General features: G+C 39.1%; 2 protein-coding genes across 8 annotated transcripts in view; both read right to left on the bottom strand.

The window, feature by feature from the left end:
- The window catches only part of SOHLH2 (spermatogenesis and oogenesis specific basic helix-loop-helix 2), an 88042-nt gene extending 82362 nt beyond the window's left edge, over positions 1-5680 (bottom strand). For 3 of the 4 annotated variants that reach the window (XM_036832014.1, XM_036832013.1, XM_036832012.1), the window contains exons 1-3: positions 5487-5680; positions 3903-3982; positions 3233-3322 (exon numbers count right to left, since the gene is read on the bottom strand). In XM_036832014.1, coding sequence (XP_036687909.1) covers positions 3233-3244 — 12 coding nt within the window. In that variant the 5' untranslated portion in view covers positions 3245-3322; positions 3903-3982; positions 5487-5680. The remainder of the gene's footprint in view (positions 1-3232; positions 3323-3902; positions 3983-5486) is intronic. The other variant, XM_036832015.1, reaches the window with a different exon arrangement.
- Positions 5681-8721: 3041 nt separating this feature from the next.
- SPART (spartin) overlaps positions 8722-18981 on the bottom strand; it is a 43308-nt gene continuing 33048 nt past the window's right edge. For 3 of the 4 annotated variants that reach the window (XM_036831692.1, XM_036831693.1, XM_036831694.1), the window contains one exon: positions 8722-10384. In XM_036831692.1, the coding sequence (XP_036687587.1) occupies positions 10111-10384 (274 nt within the window). In that variant the 3' untranslated portion in view covers positions 8722-10110. The remainder of the gene's footprint in view (positions 10385-18981) is intronic. The other variant, XM_036831691.1, reaches the window with a different exon arrangement.

The following is an 18981-nucleotide window of genomic DNA, read 5'->3' on the forward strand; positions in this document are numbered from 1 at the left end:
TATATGCCCAGGAGTGGGATTGCTGGGTCATATGGTAGTTGTATTTTTAGCTTTTTAAGGAACCTCCATACTGTTCTCCATAGTGGCTGTATCAATGTACATTCCCACCAACAGTGCAAGAGGGTTCCCTTTTCTCCACACCCTCTCCAGCATATACTGTTTGTAGATTTTTTGATGATGGCCATTCACACCAGTGTGAGGTGATACCTCATTGTAGTTTTGATTTGCATTTCTCTAATTATTAGTGATGTTGAGCATTCTTTCATGTGTTTGTTAGCAATCTGTATATCTTCTTTGGAGAAATGTCTATTTAGGTCTTCTGCCCATTTTTGGATTGGGTTGTTTGTTTCTTTGATATTGAGCTGCATGAGCTGCTTGTAAATTTTGGAGATCAATCCTTTGTCAGTTGTTTGCAAATTGAAAGTCACTGGTGACCTTGATAAGAGCAATTTCAGTTGATTAGAGGTGAAACTTCTGATTGGATTGAGTCCAAGAGAGAATAAGACAATCGTGCTTGTGCTGGGCAAATCCAGCCCGTTTCTATGCCTAGATGAGCAATGTCCCAGAGCCTCAGTAAATCAAGGCTCTCTTCTCCAGAAGAACAAACTTGAGAAGCAAACTTAAGAGACTTAAGTGGAAAGAAGTAGAGGCTGAGTTTGGGATCTGATGGCAAAATGCCTGGATCCCAATTCCAGATCTATCCCTCCCCTCCTCTATAGCCTTGAGAAAGACATTTAGAATCCCTGAATCTCAGTTTTTCATCTATAAAATGAGGTGATACTGTTTTCAAAGGGTAGTGGTGAGGTTTCAATTTTTTAAAATGCACTTAAACCCCTACACCAATACTGACTCTTCTTACTTTTTTAAGTCTCCTGGACATTTTCTTTCTTGTTCTTTGTCTCGTGGCCAAGCTTTAAGATGGTGAAATTCAGATTTACTTAAAACATAAACCACTCTTTTTGAATATAGTTTCCTATGAATCCTAAAGGGCTTCAAAAGGCCACTATGCCAATGTGAAGCCCTTTGAAGTTTGTTCTGCTTGCTGCTTTGCCTAAAAATTAATCCTGTTACAAAACAGGTAGATTAAATACGAATAAACAGGTAAGAGTGCAAATAAAAAAACGATTGTATTGAAATGTTTTGCTGTACACAGAGCAGTGAAAGGTGAAAGGGGATAACGGTAGAAGGGGAAACGTGGGGCCAAAGAAGGGTTGCTATCTGTTTTTTAGATATAATAAACTCGGCATGTTTGTGTGCTGTTGGGGATGATTCAGTAGAGCAGGGAAAATGGCGCAGCAAAGAGACAGGACAATCAATCGCTGGAGTGATATCCTGGAGGAGGTGAGAGTAATGGCATCTGTTGTACAAGTGGAGGGATTGATATTAAATAAGAGTAACACAGAATATGCAGAGGAACAAGAGGGAAGTAAGAGGATGTGCAAAGATGCAGGTATTTAGGTGGGTAGCTTTCTTGGTAGAAACATGTGGAAATTCTCTTCTGATTGCTTCTTGGTTCTCTTTGAAAGAGGAGGGTAAGCTCATTCGCTGAGAGTGAGAATGGAGAGAGGGGTAGTGAGATTTGAGTAGAGGGTGGAAAGTGTGAAAGAATTACCTAAACAGATGTATCCATGGTTATCACTTGTGCATTTATTTCTTTTATAATGTTAAACAACAATAAATTTATTTTAAAAACTCCTTTAATATTACCCCATTGCCTTCAGGATAAATACAAATTCATCAGCATCATATTGAAGACTACTCTTCGTCTTCTTCATAAACTTTTATCTCATCTCCTGTCACATTCTCGTTACAATCCATGTTCCACCCTTATCAGCTACTTAAGAGTTCTCCTCAAGAGGCATTATGTTTAATACTCCCTGTGGCAGACTATTTGCCAAAGATGACTGCAAGAATCCATCCCATCCCACATGTTCTTCTGCAACGTGACCTTGACAAGTAGATTTTCTCCATTCCCTCAAATCTGTGGCTGTTTTGACCAATAGAATATAATGGAAATGACGCTGCCAGCTCCGGGAGCAGCCCTTAACTGGACTGGCAGTTTCTGTCACGGTGCCTTTTGCAACGCTTGCTCTTGGGATACAGCCTCTTGGAACCCAGGCACCATGCTGTGAGAAGCAAAAGCTACAAAGCCATGTGTAGGTACTTCTGATGGGTGGTCCCAGCTGGGCTCCCAGCCAACACCCAGGATGAGTTACCAGCCATATGGGTGAGTCATTTTGAAATGTCCAGCCCAGCTGAACCTTTAGATGACTGAGCGCCAGACTACATCTGACTGCAATCACATGAGAGACCCCAATTAAGAACTTCCCAGATAAACCCAGTCAATCCACAGGCTTGTGAGAGACATATGGTCTTTAGAACCCTAAACGATAGGCTGGTTGGCTATGCAGCAGTAGGTAACCAGAACTACTGTGTGCCAATGTGGGGAGACAGCAGTTGTCATGGTAGTAGTGGTGGTGGCAGACAGGTGATTTAGGCTAAAATCATGGCTCTGCCACCCCCTGGCTCTGTGATCTTAGCAAGTTACTTAAATTCCTGAACTTCATTTTTCCATAAATGGGAATAATAATAAACACCTCACCTGACACAGTTCCTGGCGTTAGTTGATTCTGAAGAAGGGATGAAGGTTTCTGCCCTTCACCTTAGGTTTTAGCTTGGCCCACTGAGGAAAGAACTTTCTCGCCTACCATTTTACCTTTTCTCTTTATACCCATATTCCAGCTCCTCCCCATGAGAAGAGTTGTTGATAATACGACTTGCTGGGCTTACATTTTACTTGTGGGCATAGTTACTGCATTGTGTGTGTATCTGTGAGCATGACCTGTTTCATCTGCAGTTAGATGGATGAGGAAATCCCAGCCAGCCTTGCCCATGCAACTACTTGGTAAGTGTACTCACAGTCTGCCCCCACAGAGCCAGTTTTATTAAGGATATAGACATGGAGACGTAGGAAGCTACTTTGGCCTTGGGACAAAGCAGTGTTCTCCAAGCAAGCTTTAACAGAGCATTGGGTATTATGAAAAGTAGCATTATATTTGTCTTATGGTTACTAATCCATTTTGTTCATGGCTTCCCCAATAGAAGAAAAGTATGAATGGGTTTAAGAAGCAAAGCCCACCCCCATAACCCTAATAAACTCCTACTGTTCTTTAGTAGTCGGTTCAACACTGCCTCCTCTGCCCTCATGCAAGGTGTGTTGGGTTCCCCTTACCTGAGTTGCCATTTCTCCTCATGCAGAACTTATATTACTTCTCCTGCTCATATTTTAGTTTGACACTTTCTCCCAGTAGTCAGTGAAACTCTTTAGAAAAGGGAAAAGAAAGGTCTTCCATTCAAAGTGTTGACATATGGCAGGATCTCAATATTTGTGTCATAAATTAACATCTTACAGACATTATAAATTTTAAGGATATATGGGTACGTTCCTGTGTGTGTGTGTGTGATGAGTGTGTGTGTGCAACACTCGCCTGCCCCTCCCTCATTCTTTCAACACAAACAAATAGCCAAAAGCTAGATAAGGATTTTAAGGTTATATCCCAAATCTAGCAGTTAAGATATAAAGGTTATTACTTGAGCTATATAGAAAACGTGTGATATTTTATTACTAAGGAAATAATGTATTTATCTCACGTAACAAAGCTTTTGCTAACTGAAGAATGAACGTTTTGAACTCGTAAGTAGATAATTATAAAGTAACAGGTTTGACACTCTGAAATACGTTTTTAAAGCCTCTATATTAAATTATTATTAATGCTGCCAAAAAGCAATACTGAAATCTTGACACTATTATTCCAAATATGTAATTTAATGTACTATAGGTATCTTGGTAAAATGAACAATAGCTATACAGGAGTCATAAATAAAAATATTTACTTATATACCTTCATCGTCACTATTGAGTTTGGCTTCCAGTTCCGCTATCTTGTGTCTTATTTCAAGCACTGAGAGTTGCACTATATCCCTATTATTAAACACATTTTGTTAATTATGATTCACTTAAAAATAACATGAGAAAAATAATACACAGTAACCTACCACTACTTCAGGAACAACCTATTACGAAACATCACTTATTGAAGGCCTGGTTGAGAATTAGTAATCAGGTAAACGCAAGCTTCCGATTACCCAGGTCCAGAAGGACACTACAATGCACTAAAGCTCGAAGCTCCCCATGTAACCACTTAAAACCCTTTATTCTTAAAGTTGGCCTCAAGAAGTCTGACAATTTTGGTTATCTGGTTTCTCAAAGCCCAGCAAAGGAGCTGCAAATTACTACAGAAAGGAACAGCTAGGGCAACAGGTAACAACTGACAACCTGAAATAAAAAGGAAAAAAAAGAAACACTAATAAAAAAAAAATACACACACACACATAGCATTCCAGAGATTATCTATTTAGCACATCAGCAAGTGGCATAGTAGTTATCAAAATACGATGACAGAATCATTTATATTTCTGAATGCCTATTATGTTAAAGGCATTGTGCTAAGTGCTGAAGATACTGCTGTAAGTGAACAGAACAGCAATTGTAGCAGCTAACTTCCACTGGATGTTTATTACAAGCCAACGCTAAGTGCTTTACATACATTTCATTCAGTCCTGGTACCAACCACATGATGTGTGAGATACTGATTTCTACGCCAGTCTTAGACTTGAGAAAACGGAGGCTTCAGAGGTTCATTAACTTGCCCAAGATCATGTACTTGCTGAGTTAGTGATAAGAGCTGGGATTTGAATTTGTGCAGGATTCCTCTAAAGGACTGGCTCCTACACGCTACTGCTTCCGGAAATACAGAACCTGTCCTCAGAGTGCTTATAGCTTAGTACCAGACCAAGAAATAACTGAGCAATTAAGAGTGTGGTTGGAGCTACGACAGAGGAAAGCGCAGGAAGCTACAGGGACACCCAGGAGAGTCTAGCCCTCCTGTGGCCTGCGGTGGGGGTGGGGGTAGGGGTATCTACAAAGATACTTAAAATGTTCCAAAGACTTAGTAAGAAGTACTGATACTGAGTACTTTAAGAAGTATATATAGTAGGGGCTTCAATTTTACCAAGTGTCACCAATTCTTAAGCTCTTCTAAAGGGATGAAAGAGAAGCATAACTAAACGAAACCTCTGGAATTTGAAACAGAAACCCCGAACTTAGTGGAACATCACAAGCAAACACGTGTTTCAGCATTAGAGTCTGTGCACACAGTACACTCCACCGGACTTGCTCCTTAAGGCAGAACCTCAAAACCTGCCTATTTATAACACCAAACGCAAGAGCTAAATGAATCTTTCCTATAAAACACTGTTTTCAGATGTCACCAGTTCTGCCCGGGGATTAATGGCACTGCAGGAGTCACCTCGGCCTCAGGGGCTTCGGCCTTGAGCCGCGGGGCTCCCACAGGGGCAGGCCCTCGGCGTGGCGGCGCCGACGTGAATCCCACCCCGGCGGGAGCGCGCGCCGCCCTCCGACTCACTTCAGGTGCCTTTCTTCCAGTAACTCCAGTTTAACGCGGTCGGTGCTCATACCGTCGAAGGTGTCGCCTCTTCCTTCCTCCACCGTGTCAGATCAGAGGCCACTCACGCCCTTCCCTCAAATGGCTTAGAACACGAGACCTGAGGGGACCCCAGGAGCTGGGAGAGGGTAGGCCCTGTCAGCCGTAGTCGGGTCGAACTGCCTCACGGTGGCGGCCTGGCGCCTTCCGGTGACGTCACTGGGCGGCGCCCGGGGGCGGGGCCAGACTGGGCCGCCCAGGGCCGCTCACACAAGAAGAGGGCTCTGTACTGGGAAGTTTGGAATTGAATTAACTAGAACGTAATGTAGTAGCACGTTAGACTGACAGACTAATGTCCAAAAGAACCACCCAAATTTGTGGGCAAGAGATAATGTGAAGCATTTTGAGAAATAAGTTCAGTTAATAGCAATCGAGGGTTTATTTTATACAGAGTGATGTGTTAAGAGATGCCAAGTGCGTTCACTGCTTTCAAAGAACCTACGGTTTAACTGAAAAGTGAAGGAGATCTCTTGTCAGTATGTCAATAGTCACGTGGTGTGGCAAATCTTGTACTCCCAACTTCTGTGCCCAGCCTGAGGCAAGCTGGGGGGAGCAAGGTGCTGGTCACCCCTTAGACACTCACCGGTGTCTATTCTGTCTTGGTGGCTCCCTTCATTCGTCCTCAGCCAGCGTTCCTAATTCTCTGATAGACTGGGGAGGTGGGGATGAGAGGGACCTCCATGGCAGAGAGATAGTCATGCATTTTATATTCTCCCAAATCTTTCTGGTTCACACCTAAACCATAGCTTTTGAAATACCAAAAGCTAAGAGCTGATGGTTTTGTTCTCTAGTTTCTCTGTAGAACCCCTGCTCCTTTGGGTCAGGAGGGTCAGGAATCCTCTCCACCTCTAATGCTGCTTCCTGGATTTCTACTCTTCCGTCCTCCTGTAAAAACCCACTCCTTATGCCATCTGGGTGTGACACCATCTACTTCTCCTTGCTTCACCCAGAGACTTAATAGTCACAACCTGTCTACTGACTTGGACAAAAAAAGTAGTCTTTCCACCATAGGTCTTGTTTACAACCTCGCCCTTCAATTTGCAACTCGCATCACTTTATCTCCACTCCACGCCCACAGCTATATGCTGAACCCTGTCATCAGTGTGGCTTTAGTTCAAAAGCCTTAAATTTAAAAACTGCTGTATACCAAAGCCTCTTTTTCTGCTCCCAGCTCAGTTACTCCCTAAATAGCAACGTTTCAACTAGACATGTTATCTGTGGGGCTTCTTGAACATGCAAATGCTGGGATCCTATCCCTTATCTCAGTAATCTTGCTTCTTGGTAGCACTCTAGCAAGTTGCTTTTCAGCTGGCTAACTAAATTTGAACAGAACAGATTGGGTGGGATGCGGGGTTGGAGAGAGAACACTTTCCCGACTAGTCATTTTTTCCTCCAATGAATAGCCTCCAGGTTGATCAAACTGTTTCTTCACATATGACAACTTTTTGCATAGAATACATTTAAAGACATTATTTCAGGTTTCTATTTTTCATGTGACCTGTGGTCTTAAAAAACTTTTTTATTCATCCTTCTGGATCTTTAAAATATACTGTAAATAGAAAAAATGTTTTTGAAGAAAAGCTATTCAGAAATCAACAAAATATTCTCTTTTAAGCAATTCTATTGCTAAAGTAAACACAAAATAGCAAAATCCATTAGGAAGTCTGTTTAAAAACACTTAGTCTTGATTCTGGCAAGAACAGACCAGAGAACTAATTTCTGTTTGAGCACAGCATTACAGACTTACCTAATAAGTCTGGCTTTTCTTAGCTTACCCTAAAATACCTATGAAGACAGAGAAAAAGACAAAAACTCACACTCTCACCTAGATAGTGATGATCTATTTTGCTAATCTAGGGCTGATGATCTATTTTGCTAATATCTCAAGAAATTTTCTACCAACTATTAAGCCAATGGAATTATAATAAAAAATTAATTTGATAAGCAGCTGTAATCAGAGGAAATAAGACCATTTGTCTTTCCCCATCTACCTCTGTTTAAGAAAGACAAGATGCCTGGCCTAACAGGCCCTCCTTTTTGAAGCATGTGTGTGACCTCTTCTCTCATACTGTTCCCTTACACCTTCGGAAGGTTACTTCACCTCTCTATTCCTCAGTGTCCTATTCTGTAAAATGAAGACTGCAATGGTATACACCTCATAAGAAGGTTAAAATGAGTTAGTCTGTGTAACAGCACTTAGAACATATTAACACTACCTAAACATTAGCTATCATTATTTTTATAGCTAGTAGGTTCCTAGAGGCAATGCCAGAAAACTACTCAGTACAGCATGGGGGAATGACAGTCTGTAGAGGCAAAGTGAGGAAAAACCCTGGTAGCAGTAGATACTGAGAACTGTTTGTCAGACACTAGATCTGTTGCATCTCAAAAAGCCAAGAAAACCTAGGAGAAAGACCTCTAGAAAATAAAAACCAGGCTAAGAAGCTGTGATGGTTAATTTTGTCAGCTTAACTGAGCAACGGGGTGTCCAGACATTTGGCCAAATATCATTCGGGGTGTGTCTGTGAGGGTGTTTCTGGGTGAGATTAACATTTCAATTGGTAGATTGAGTAAAGCAGATTGCCCTCCTTAAAAGATGGGTGGACATCACCGAATCAATTGAAGACCTGAATAGAACAAAAGGGCTGAATAAGAGGGAACTCTTCCTGTTTGACAGCTTTCATTGGTATATTGGTCTTTTCTGGCCTTCAGACTCAGACTGAAACATGAGCACTTTAGGGTCTCAGGCCTCCCAGCTTTCAGACTGGAATATACACCATTGGTGCTCCTGATTCTCAGGCTTTCAGACTTGGACCGATACAGCACATCAACTCTCCTGGGTACCCAGCTCACTGACTGCAGATCTGGGGCTTCTCAGCCTCCATAGTTGCACGAGCCAATTCCTTATAATACATATTGGTTCTGTTTCTCTGGAAAACTGGAATATAGAAGCTATACTTACCAAAATTCTGTCTAGCTGTTGATCTGAAAAAGCAACCCACAAACAAGTGAACAGAGTAGAATGAAGTGAAATGGACAACTAGGTTCCCGTTGACCAGTCCAATTTTGCTGACCTCTGCTCTAAGGTAATTTTTTAAACTTTAGGCTCCACTATGTGTCATTCCATTTCTTAAACTTAAATAAGGCAGAGACCGACTGGAAGCTATTTACCAATTCAATTTTATTTCCATTTAAACTAGTACATTATCCTTGGCCCTAGGGAAAGGCTCCACCAATTCTGTGTCCCTGAAATACAAACCCATGAATACATTTGAGGCCAAGTAAATCAAAGACAGTTTATTCACAAAGTGCATTCTTTATATAGTTTCAAATAAAGCCTAATAAACTAAATAGCAATTGGAGTTTCAGAAATATTAAAATGGACTATACTAAGAAAACCAATACCAATCTTTTAAAATCATTAAACAAAAATAAAATGTCATTAGCTATTTTACTTACATATGTGTAGCTTATAGGTCTGTGAATATCCTGTCTTCTGCCAAAGTGGACACTGTTATGCCTAGCCACCATGGATTAAAGCCTAAAGTCTTCACATTCTTTACCTTAATTATGAGTAAAACCTTTCTAATAATTTAATTTATTGGCTTTTTAATATATAAAATTCCAATGACTGAATCCCAAAATAAAAATTATTTATCATACATAAACTCAACTGTTTATATTTTAGTTTTTACTAAATTTCAGCCTTTTGGCAAACTTACAGAAGTAGACATGGTAAAAGTGATTACATTTTTGTCCAATTAAGCTGATAATAATCACTTTGAATTCTGATACAATACCAACCACATCCCCAAATTTCCTAGGCTCCTAATAGATCAATAACAGTCTAAACCTAGAAGACTTAAAAATCTATTTGTATTCATTTAAAATCAAAAAGACCATTCCATTTCCTAACAAAGAGATAAGCTACCAAATGATTTTACAGAACCTCATTTCATTTTTCATGATTAGTCTACTCCTTGTTTTGAAAGAGTCTTTTAAATGTTATACAAGAATTCTTTTCATTTAGGGTTACAGTTTTCGTTTAGCTTACACACTGAAAATTCTCACAAGCACCTAAAAAAAAAATCCACAATTAGTGCAAAAAGAGGAAACAATGTTTAAAGCATTCCTTCCCAGTACAAACAGAACTAAGGTTACTAAATGCCAAATTTTATGTAAATATATAATTTCCTACTTTGCTTTCTGAAAGACAGCAAATACAAAAATAGTTTAATGTTAGGTTTAATGAGATTTATAGCACATCTATTATTAGTCGTATTTTAACTGCAAAAATATTTTAGCCACATTTAGAAAAAAACCAACTCACAGAGAATGTAACTGTATTTCTAAAGGCCAGATGCAAGAATAATGATTCTTTTCCTTAGAAGTAGAATACATGCCATAAAGCTTATGAAATAGTCACTTTGTAGGAATGAATACATTTTAAAGATCCTGGTTAATCTGTGGGGAATTCCACATTTGCCATTTAACAAAATTGCATCCATCTGTAAGACTTTGGTATAGACAATTCATAGCACTTCCATCATTTATCTTTCTTCTTTGCCCCATCCTTCTCTAGTTCCTCTCTCTGTTCATCTTTCTCCCCTTTCATGTTTACACTTGCTCCTCCTCCTTGATTTTCCCCCTTAGAATTATCAACAATTTTATAGTCCTCAAGCAGTGTGTGTCCCGTTTGTTTTGCAGTTTTCTTCACCATTGCTTTGATGCCAACGTTGTCAATATTATAGGCAGTTACACCAACATTGATGGCAGAATCTACTGCGTTATGCGTAGCTTCTCCTGCGGTATGCCCATATCTTTAAAAGAAAGATTAGAGAAAATACAATGAAATTACAAATATAAATTAAGATCTTCTGAATTAGTATTAAATAGGTCACATGATTAGCATGTTATCCGAAAGCAAAATCGAAAGTTAGGTTTCAATTTAATTAATAACTTAAAACACAGTAAAGAATAAAATCACACTGTGCCAAGGCTGTTATTTTCTCCTTTAGCAAAATCACTGTGAAAATAAGCTGAGGCTAAGATTAATGTAATAAAGACTGTTTATGTTGAAGAATAAAATATAAATTATAATAAAGGTTGTTAATCAGTCAATATTTCCTTTTTTATCTTCTTCTGTAAATATAAGAGAATTCTAACTGAAACAACTATAGGTCACTATAAATAGTTTTGAGTTCTACCTTAACTAGACTTTTGGTTAAGTCTTTCAAACTACTGGAATCTGAGTTTGTCTCTAAGCAGAGATTCTACAACACTCTTCCTCACTCCACTCCACCCCACTGCAGACTCACTGGCCTTCTTGCTGTTCTTTGAACCCACCAAACACACACGCGCCGCCCTATGACCTTCGTACTGGCTGGTATCTGCCTAGACTACTCTCACCCCAGGTAGGCACGTGGCTAACTGCCTCACCTTCTTCAAGTCAGCTATTATCCTCTCAGTATTTAACCTATTTTAATTGCCTTATCTCACATGCCCCACCCCACGGCCAATCAATCCCCCCCTTAAACTGCTCTTTCTTCTATAACTTAATGTCTGCTACGTACTATAGAACTTTTTTGCACCCATTGTTTTTGATTTGCTTATTGTTCGTCTCACTAGAATATTTTTTGTTTGGCTTATTGTTTGTCTCACTAGAATATAAACCCCATTAGAGAAAGATCTCTTGTATCTTAAGTACTTAGAACAGTGCCTGACATCTAATATTTGTCGAGTGAATTAAATGAGGAAGTCCTGCCCTATCCATCTAAGAGTTTCTTGCGTTCATATGTATAGCAAAGGGCTTGGGAAATTACAAAGCATTACACAAAAGTAGTTATTCCTGACCATAATCAATACCGATGATGGTGTTTAATACCATTTCCATAAGAAAATAATACAACTTGAGGTCTTACACAAGGACACTAAAACTCATCCTACTTCTTGTTTTACTCTTTACCTTTTTTTAAGTACCAGGCTTTTAAAGCTTTTCTTGTCCATACATTTCCCCAAGTAGAGGACTGCTTAAACAACATACAAGAACGAAGAGGCAAAATTTTACAGTTTTCTCCAGGACACACTGAAGTTTCCTAGATGCTTCGAGCCCCAATATCTGGACATTTTTTCTAACACTGGATCTGTCCTCTGAATTAACAAGTACTCTATTACTATTAGCCTGGCCTAAAACAGTGGCTTGTGATCCTATTGGTTTATTCATGCTTGTCTTTTTTTTCAACTTCAGTGTAGAAATATGAAATAAACTTATTATGCTTCTGAATGATATCTCATTCTGTCCTTTGCCTAATGTTAATCAGAGCCAGGGCACAGCAAAGCCTACATCTGTCAAACCTTATGTCTGTACCACTCTTGATTGGGGCTATTTCAACAGTTACCCAACAGAAAAGCTTCTGACTGCTTTCTGCCTGTCCCTGTTGCTTTGCAACCCCTCAGCACTCCACAGGACTGCTGATGTTGCAGAAGACATTGGGCCTTCTCACGGTCAACCAAGCCCCAGTCACAAAAGCTACTGTCAGGTGGCAATGCTCAGGCTCAATGAGGAGAAAGGGGCGGCAGCAGTTTCAGCACTGGAAGTGTGCCCATAACTCCTGGTTGAGCAGGTTTCTCTCAGGGCTTCTCTCTCCAGGCCTGTGTTAGCTACAATGAAGTGACAATGATAACTTAAGAATGTGGCCTAGTGTTTTTGAGCACAGGAAATCCTCCAGACTCATAAACTTCCACTTCTGAGTATTTCGAATGTTCCCTATTCTACTGATGCAGTTTGATACCTCAAACTGCACTTACGATATTTCTATATGCAATACAATTCTAAAGACTGAATTTTTAAAAAAATAATATACTGAAAAAGAAGTCTGTGTTGGTCCCCTGATGATTTTTCTTTTTCTTCCATGCTGTCTCCACTTTAGTAGCAACTCCTGTTAATCTGGAGAAAAGTACCAAACTGGGAGCCAGAAAACTAGATTCTAATACTGACCATGCCAACAACCAGCTGTGTGACCCTGGCGAAGTCTCAGCCTTCTTTGCATCTCATCAATTTCCTCTCCTTTATCTTATAAAATGAAATGTATATGTTAAAGCACTTTGAAAATTCCATAGTACTAAACATACAGTTATCTTTAAAGACCCTATACAATAGTTTTTCAGCAGTTGTGTTTATTTTTTAAATACATCCTCACTTATTACCTCTGCTTCCCAATATGCCCTGGAACCAGGATTCCTGGCAGGCACCTACTCTCTTCTCTTGCTTGATAAATAACTGTTCAGTTCTTTTCTTTATTCAGATTCAAACTACACAGTTAAAGACTCCGAGAAAGCCTATCTCTAGCAAAAATTAAAAACAATAAAGCTTATTTTTTATTCTTACTTTTAAAAAAGTTAACTATAATTAGAGCTTATTAAATTAGATTTTATATACTGAGTAACACTACCAATTTAAGAATAAAAAATGAATATAAAGAATGCTCTAAATAAGTCAATGGGATTCAATTTTCAATTTGAATGAGACTTTTCTGAAATTTCTCCAGTGCATTCAGTAATGTATAGCAAAACAGCACACTGGCAGTGATTCCAGATTTCACTAATTATAGCAAAGTTTCAGTCACAACTTTCTAATAAATCTGCCTAAAATTCAATTTACATGCAACCTTCAAAACTATTCTTAGAAATATTAACCTTAAATATTTAAAATAGACATAGCTTCTTATTAGCCTATCCATCAAAGGCAGATGGGTTATGAAGGACCTTGTAGGTGAAGCTAAGGAGTTTAAACTTTATCTTGAAATCAATGGGAGTGGCATGACCAAATTTTTGTTTTAGAAAGATCTAATACAGGTTGCACTGTGAACTGTAAGGGTTTAAGACTGAGGAACCAGTTAGGAAACAAGTTGTGAGCTGGATGAAAAACGATGAAAATCTATTCTAAGGTAGTGCTAATGAGGCTGGAGCAAAAGGGATGAATATAAAAAACAACAAGACTCAGGGACTGAATGGCTGTAGTGGTATGTAGTTGAGATGTATGAGCCTGAAGATTAAAACTTAAGAGGAAACATAGATTTGAGAGTTGCTGAAATACAGGTGGTAATTGTAGCCACAGATATAGATGATATCCACAAAGAGTAGAAAAGGGAGTATAGAGTAAAACCTTAGACAGAACCAATATTTAATGAATGGGTGTGGAAGACAACTACTGTAAGAAGTATCTAATCAGACAAAACTGAAAGGTGAGAAATGACAATACTGTTAGGAGATTTGTAGACAGTTGACCCACCAATCTCACTAAGCATTAAACCTTGGAGAAAGATCAGTCAGGAGGAAAGGCTACAGTAAGCATGTGATTAGATTTCATCCACAAAAAAATTGTGGAAAATATCTAAGATGTAGAGAAGACATGTCTTTCAAATCTACAGGTAACACAAAATGGAAGGCTAATATGACATACATCAAAATCTGAAGCCAAAATTATAGATTTAATGATGGTCAAATTCAACAAAGTGCAATTAAGCAAGAATAAATGTAAACTTTTTATTTAGGTACAAATATCAATTGTCCAAAAATAAGACAAAGGTCCAGATTTTAAATAAAAGGTTCATTTAAAAAAAACCCAAGTTTGGACAGAGGTCCTGAACCTAGATGGTGGAGTAGAAGGATGTGCTCTCACTACCTCTTGCGAGAACACCAGAATCACAACTAGCTGCTGGACAATCATCGACAGGAAGACACTGGAACTCACCAAAAAAGATACCCCACGTCCAAAGACAAAGGAGAAGCCACAATGAGATGGTAGGAGGGGCGCAATCACAGTAAAATCAAATCCCGTAACAGCTGGGTGGGTGACTCACAGATTGGAGAACACTTATACCAGAGAAGTCCACCCACTGGAGTGAAGGTTCTGAGCCCCATGTCAGACTTCCCAACCTGGGGGTCCGGCAATGGGAGGAGGAATTCCTAGAGAATCAGACTTTGAAGGCTAGAGGGATTTGACTGCAGGACTTCGACAGGACTGGGGGAAACAGAGACTCCACTCTTGGAGGGCACACACAAAGTAGTGTGCACATCGGGACGCAGGAGAAGAAGCAGTGATCCCAGGGGAGACTGAAGCAGACCTACCTGCTAGTGTTGGAGGGTCTCCTGCAGAGACGGGGGGTGGCTGTGGCTCACTCTGGGGACAAGGACACTGGCAGCAGAAGTTCTGGGAAGTACTCCTTGGCGTGAGCCCTCCCAGAGTCTGCCATTAGCCCCACCAAAGAGCCCAGGTAGGCTCCAGTGCTGGGTTGCCTCAGGCCAAACAACCAACAGGGAGGGAACCCAGCCCCATGCATCAGCAGTCAAGCAGATTAAAGTTTTACTGAGCTCTGCCCACCAGAGAAACAGTCAGCTCTACACACCACCAGTCCCTCCCATCATGAAACTTGCACAAGCCTCTTAGATAGCCTCATCCACCAGAGGGCAGACAGCAGAAGCAAGAAGAACTACAATCCTGCAGCCTCTGAAACAAAAACCACATTCACAGAAAGACAGACAAGATGAAAAGGCAGAGGGCTATGTACCAGATGAAGGAACAAAATAAAACCCCAGAAAAACAACTAAATGAAGTGCAGATAGGCAACCTTCCAGAAAAAGAATTCAGAATAATGATAGTGAAGATGATCCAGGACCTCGGAAAAAAGAATTGAGGCAAAGATCGAGAAGATGCAAGAAATGTTTAACAAAGACCTAGAAGAATTAAAGAACAAACAAACAGAGATGAACAATACAATAACTGAAAAGAAAACTACACTGGAAGGAATCAATAGCAGAATAACTGAGGCAGAAGAACAGATAAGTGACCTGGAAGACAGAATGGTGGAATTCACTGCTGCAAAACAGAATAAAGAAAAAAGAATGAAAAGAAATGAAGACAGCCTAAGAGACCTCTAGGACAACATTAAACGCAAGAACATTCGTATTAGAGGGGTCCCAGAAGGAGAAAAGAGAAAGGACCCAAGAAAATATTTGAAGAGATTGTAGTTGAAAACTCCCCTAAAATGGGAAAGGAAATAGCCACCCAAGTCCAGGAAGCACAGAGAGTCCCATACAGGATAAACCCAAGGAGAAACACGCCGAGACACATAGTAATCAAAATTGGCAAAAATTAAAGACAAAGAAAAATTATTGAAAGCAGCAAGGAAAAAATGACAAATAACATACAAGGGAACTCCCATAAGGTTAACAGCTGATTTCTCAGCAGAAACTCTACAAGCCAGAAGGGAGTGGCATGATATACTTAAAGTGATGAAAGGGAAGAACCTACAACCAAGATTACTCTACCCGGCAAGGATCTCATTCATATTTGATGGAGATATCAAAAGCTTTACAGACAAGCAAAAGCTGAGAATTCAGCACCACCAAATCAGCTCTACAACAAATGCTAAAGGAACTTCTCTAAGTGGGAAACACAAGAGAAGAAAAGGACCTACAAAAACAAACCCAAAACAATTAAGAAAATGGTCATAGGAACATACATATCGATAATTACCTTAAACGTGAATGGATTAAATGCTCCAACCAAAAGACACAGGCTTGCTGAATGGATACAAAAACAAGACCCACATATATGCTGTCTACAAGAGACACGCTTCAGACCTAGGGACACATACAGACTGAAAGTGAGGGGATGGAAAAAGATATTCCATGCAAATGGAAATCAAAAGAAAGCTGGAGTAGCAATACTCGTATCAGATAACATAGACTTGAAAATAAAGAATGTTACAAGAGAGAAGGAGGGACACTATATAATGATCAAGGGATCAATCCAAGAAGAAGATATAACAATTATAAATATATATGCACCCAACATAGGAGCACCTCAATACATAAGGCAACTGCTAACAGCTATAAAAGAGGAAATAGACAGTAACACAGTAATAGCGGGGGACTTTAACACCTCACTTACACCAATGGACAGATCATCCAAAATGAAAATAAATAAAGAAACAGAAGCTTTAAATGACACCATAGACCAGATAGATTTTACTGATATTTATATAGGACATTCCATCCAAAAAGAGCAGATTACACTTTCTTCTCAAGTGCGCATGGAACATTCTCCAGGATAGATCACATCTTGGGTCACAAATCAAGCCTCAGTAAATTTAAGAAAATTGAAATCATATCAAGCGTCTTTTCTGACCACAACGCTATGAGATTAGAAATGAATTACAAGGAAAAAAACATAAAAAGCACAAACACATGGAGGCTAAACAATACGTTACTAAATAACCAAGAGATCATTGACGAAATCAAAGAGGAAATAAAAAAATACCTAGAGACAAATGACAATTAAAACACGATGATCCAAAACCTACAGGATGCAGCAAAAGCAGTTCTCAGAGGGAAGTTTATAGCTATACAAGCCTACCTCAAGAAACAAGAAAATCTCAAACAATCTAACTTTACACCTAAAGGAACTAGAGAAAGAAGAACAAACAAAACCCAAAGTTAGCAGAAGGAAACAAAGCATAAAGATGAGAGCAGAAATAAATGAAATAGAAACAAAGAAAACAATAGCAAAGATCAATAAAACTAAAAGCTGGTTCTTTGAGAAGATAAACAAAATTGACAAACCATTAGCCAGACTCATCAAGAAAAAGAGGGAGAGGACTCAAATCAATAAAATTAGAAACGAAAAAGGAGAAGTTACAACAGACACCACAGAAATACAAAGCATCCTAAGAGACTACTACAAGCAACTCTATGCCAATAAAATGGACAACCTGGAAGAAATGGACAAATTCTTAGAAAGTTATAACCTTCCAAGACTGAACCAGGAAGAAATAGAAAATATGAACAGACCAATCACAAGTAATGAAACTGAAACTGTGATTAAAAATCTTCCAACAAACAAAAGTCCAGGACCAGATGGCTTCACAGGTGAATTCTATCAAACATTTAGAGAAGAGCTAACACCCTTCCTTCTCAAACTCTTCCAAAAAACTGCAGAGGAAGGAACACTCCCAAACTCATTCTATGAGGCCACAATCATCCTGATACCAAAACCAGAAAAACACACTACAAAAAAAGAAAATTACAGACCAATATCACTGATGAATATAGATGCAAAAATCCTCAACAAAATACTAGCAAACAGAATCCAACAACACATTAAAAGGATCATACACCATGATCAAGTGGGATTAATCCCAGGGATGCAAGGATTCTTCAATATATGCAAATCAAACAATGTGATACACCACATTAACAAATTGAAGGAGAAAAACCATATGATCATTTCAATAGATGCAGAAAAAGCTTTTGACAAAATTCAACACCCATTTATGATAAAAACTCTCCAGAAAGTGGGCATAGAGGGAACCTATCTCAACATAATAAGGCCATATATGACAAACCCACAGCAAACATCATTCTCAATGGTAAGAAACTGAAAGCATTTCTTCTAAGATCAGGAACAAGACAAGGATGTCCACTCTCGCCAGTATCACTCAACATAGTTTTGGAAGTCCTAGTCACGGCAATCAGAGAAGAAAAAGAAATAAAAGGAATACAACCTGGAAAAGAAGAAGTAAAACTGTCACTGTTTGCAGATGACATGATACTATACATAGAGAATCCTAAAGATGCCACCAGAAAACAACTAGAGCTAATCAATGAATCTGGTAAAGTTGCAGGATACAAAATTAATGCACAGAAATCTCTTGCAATCCTATACACTAATGATGAAAAATCTGAAAGAGAAATTAAGGAAACGCTCCCATTTACCATTGCAACAAAAGAATACCTAGGAATAAACCTACCTAGGGAGACAAACGAACTGTATGCAGAAAACTATAAGACAGTGATGAAAGAAATTAAAGATGATACCAACAGATGGAGACATATACCATGTTCTTGGATTGGAAGAATCAATATTGTGAAAATGACTGTACTACCCAAAGCAATCTACAGATTCAATGCAATCCCTATCAAATTACCAATGGCATTTTTTTACGGAACTAGAACAAAAAATCTTAAAATTTGTATGGAGACACAAAAGACCCCGAATAGCCAAAGCAGTCTTGAGGCAAAAAAATGGAGCTGGAGGAATCAGACTCCCTGACTTCAGACTATACTACAAAGCTACAGTAATCAAGACAGTATGGTAGTGGCACAAAAACAGAAATATAGATCAATGGAACAGTATAGAAAGCCCAGAGATAAACCCACGCACCTATGGTCAACTAATCTATGACAAAGGAGGCAAGGATGTACAATGGAGAAAAGACAGTCTCTTCAATAAATGGTGCTGGGAAAACTGGATAGCTACATGTAAAAGAATGAAATTAGAACACTCCCTAACACCATACACAAAAATAAACTCAAAATGGATTAGAGACCTAAATATAAGACCGGACACTATAAA

This window comes from Balaenoptera musculus, chromosome 18 (genome assembly GCF_009873245.2).
Source record: "Balaenoptera musculus isolate JJ_BM4_2016_0621 chromosome 18, mBalMus1.pri.v3, whole genome shotgun sequence".
In the NCBI taxonomy this organism is placed as follows: domain Eukaryota; kingdom Metazoa; phylum Chordata; class Mammalia; order Artiodactyla; family Balaenopteridae; genus Balaenoptera; species Balaenoptera musculus.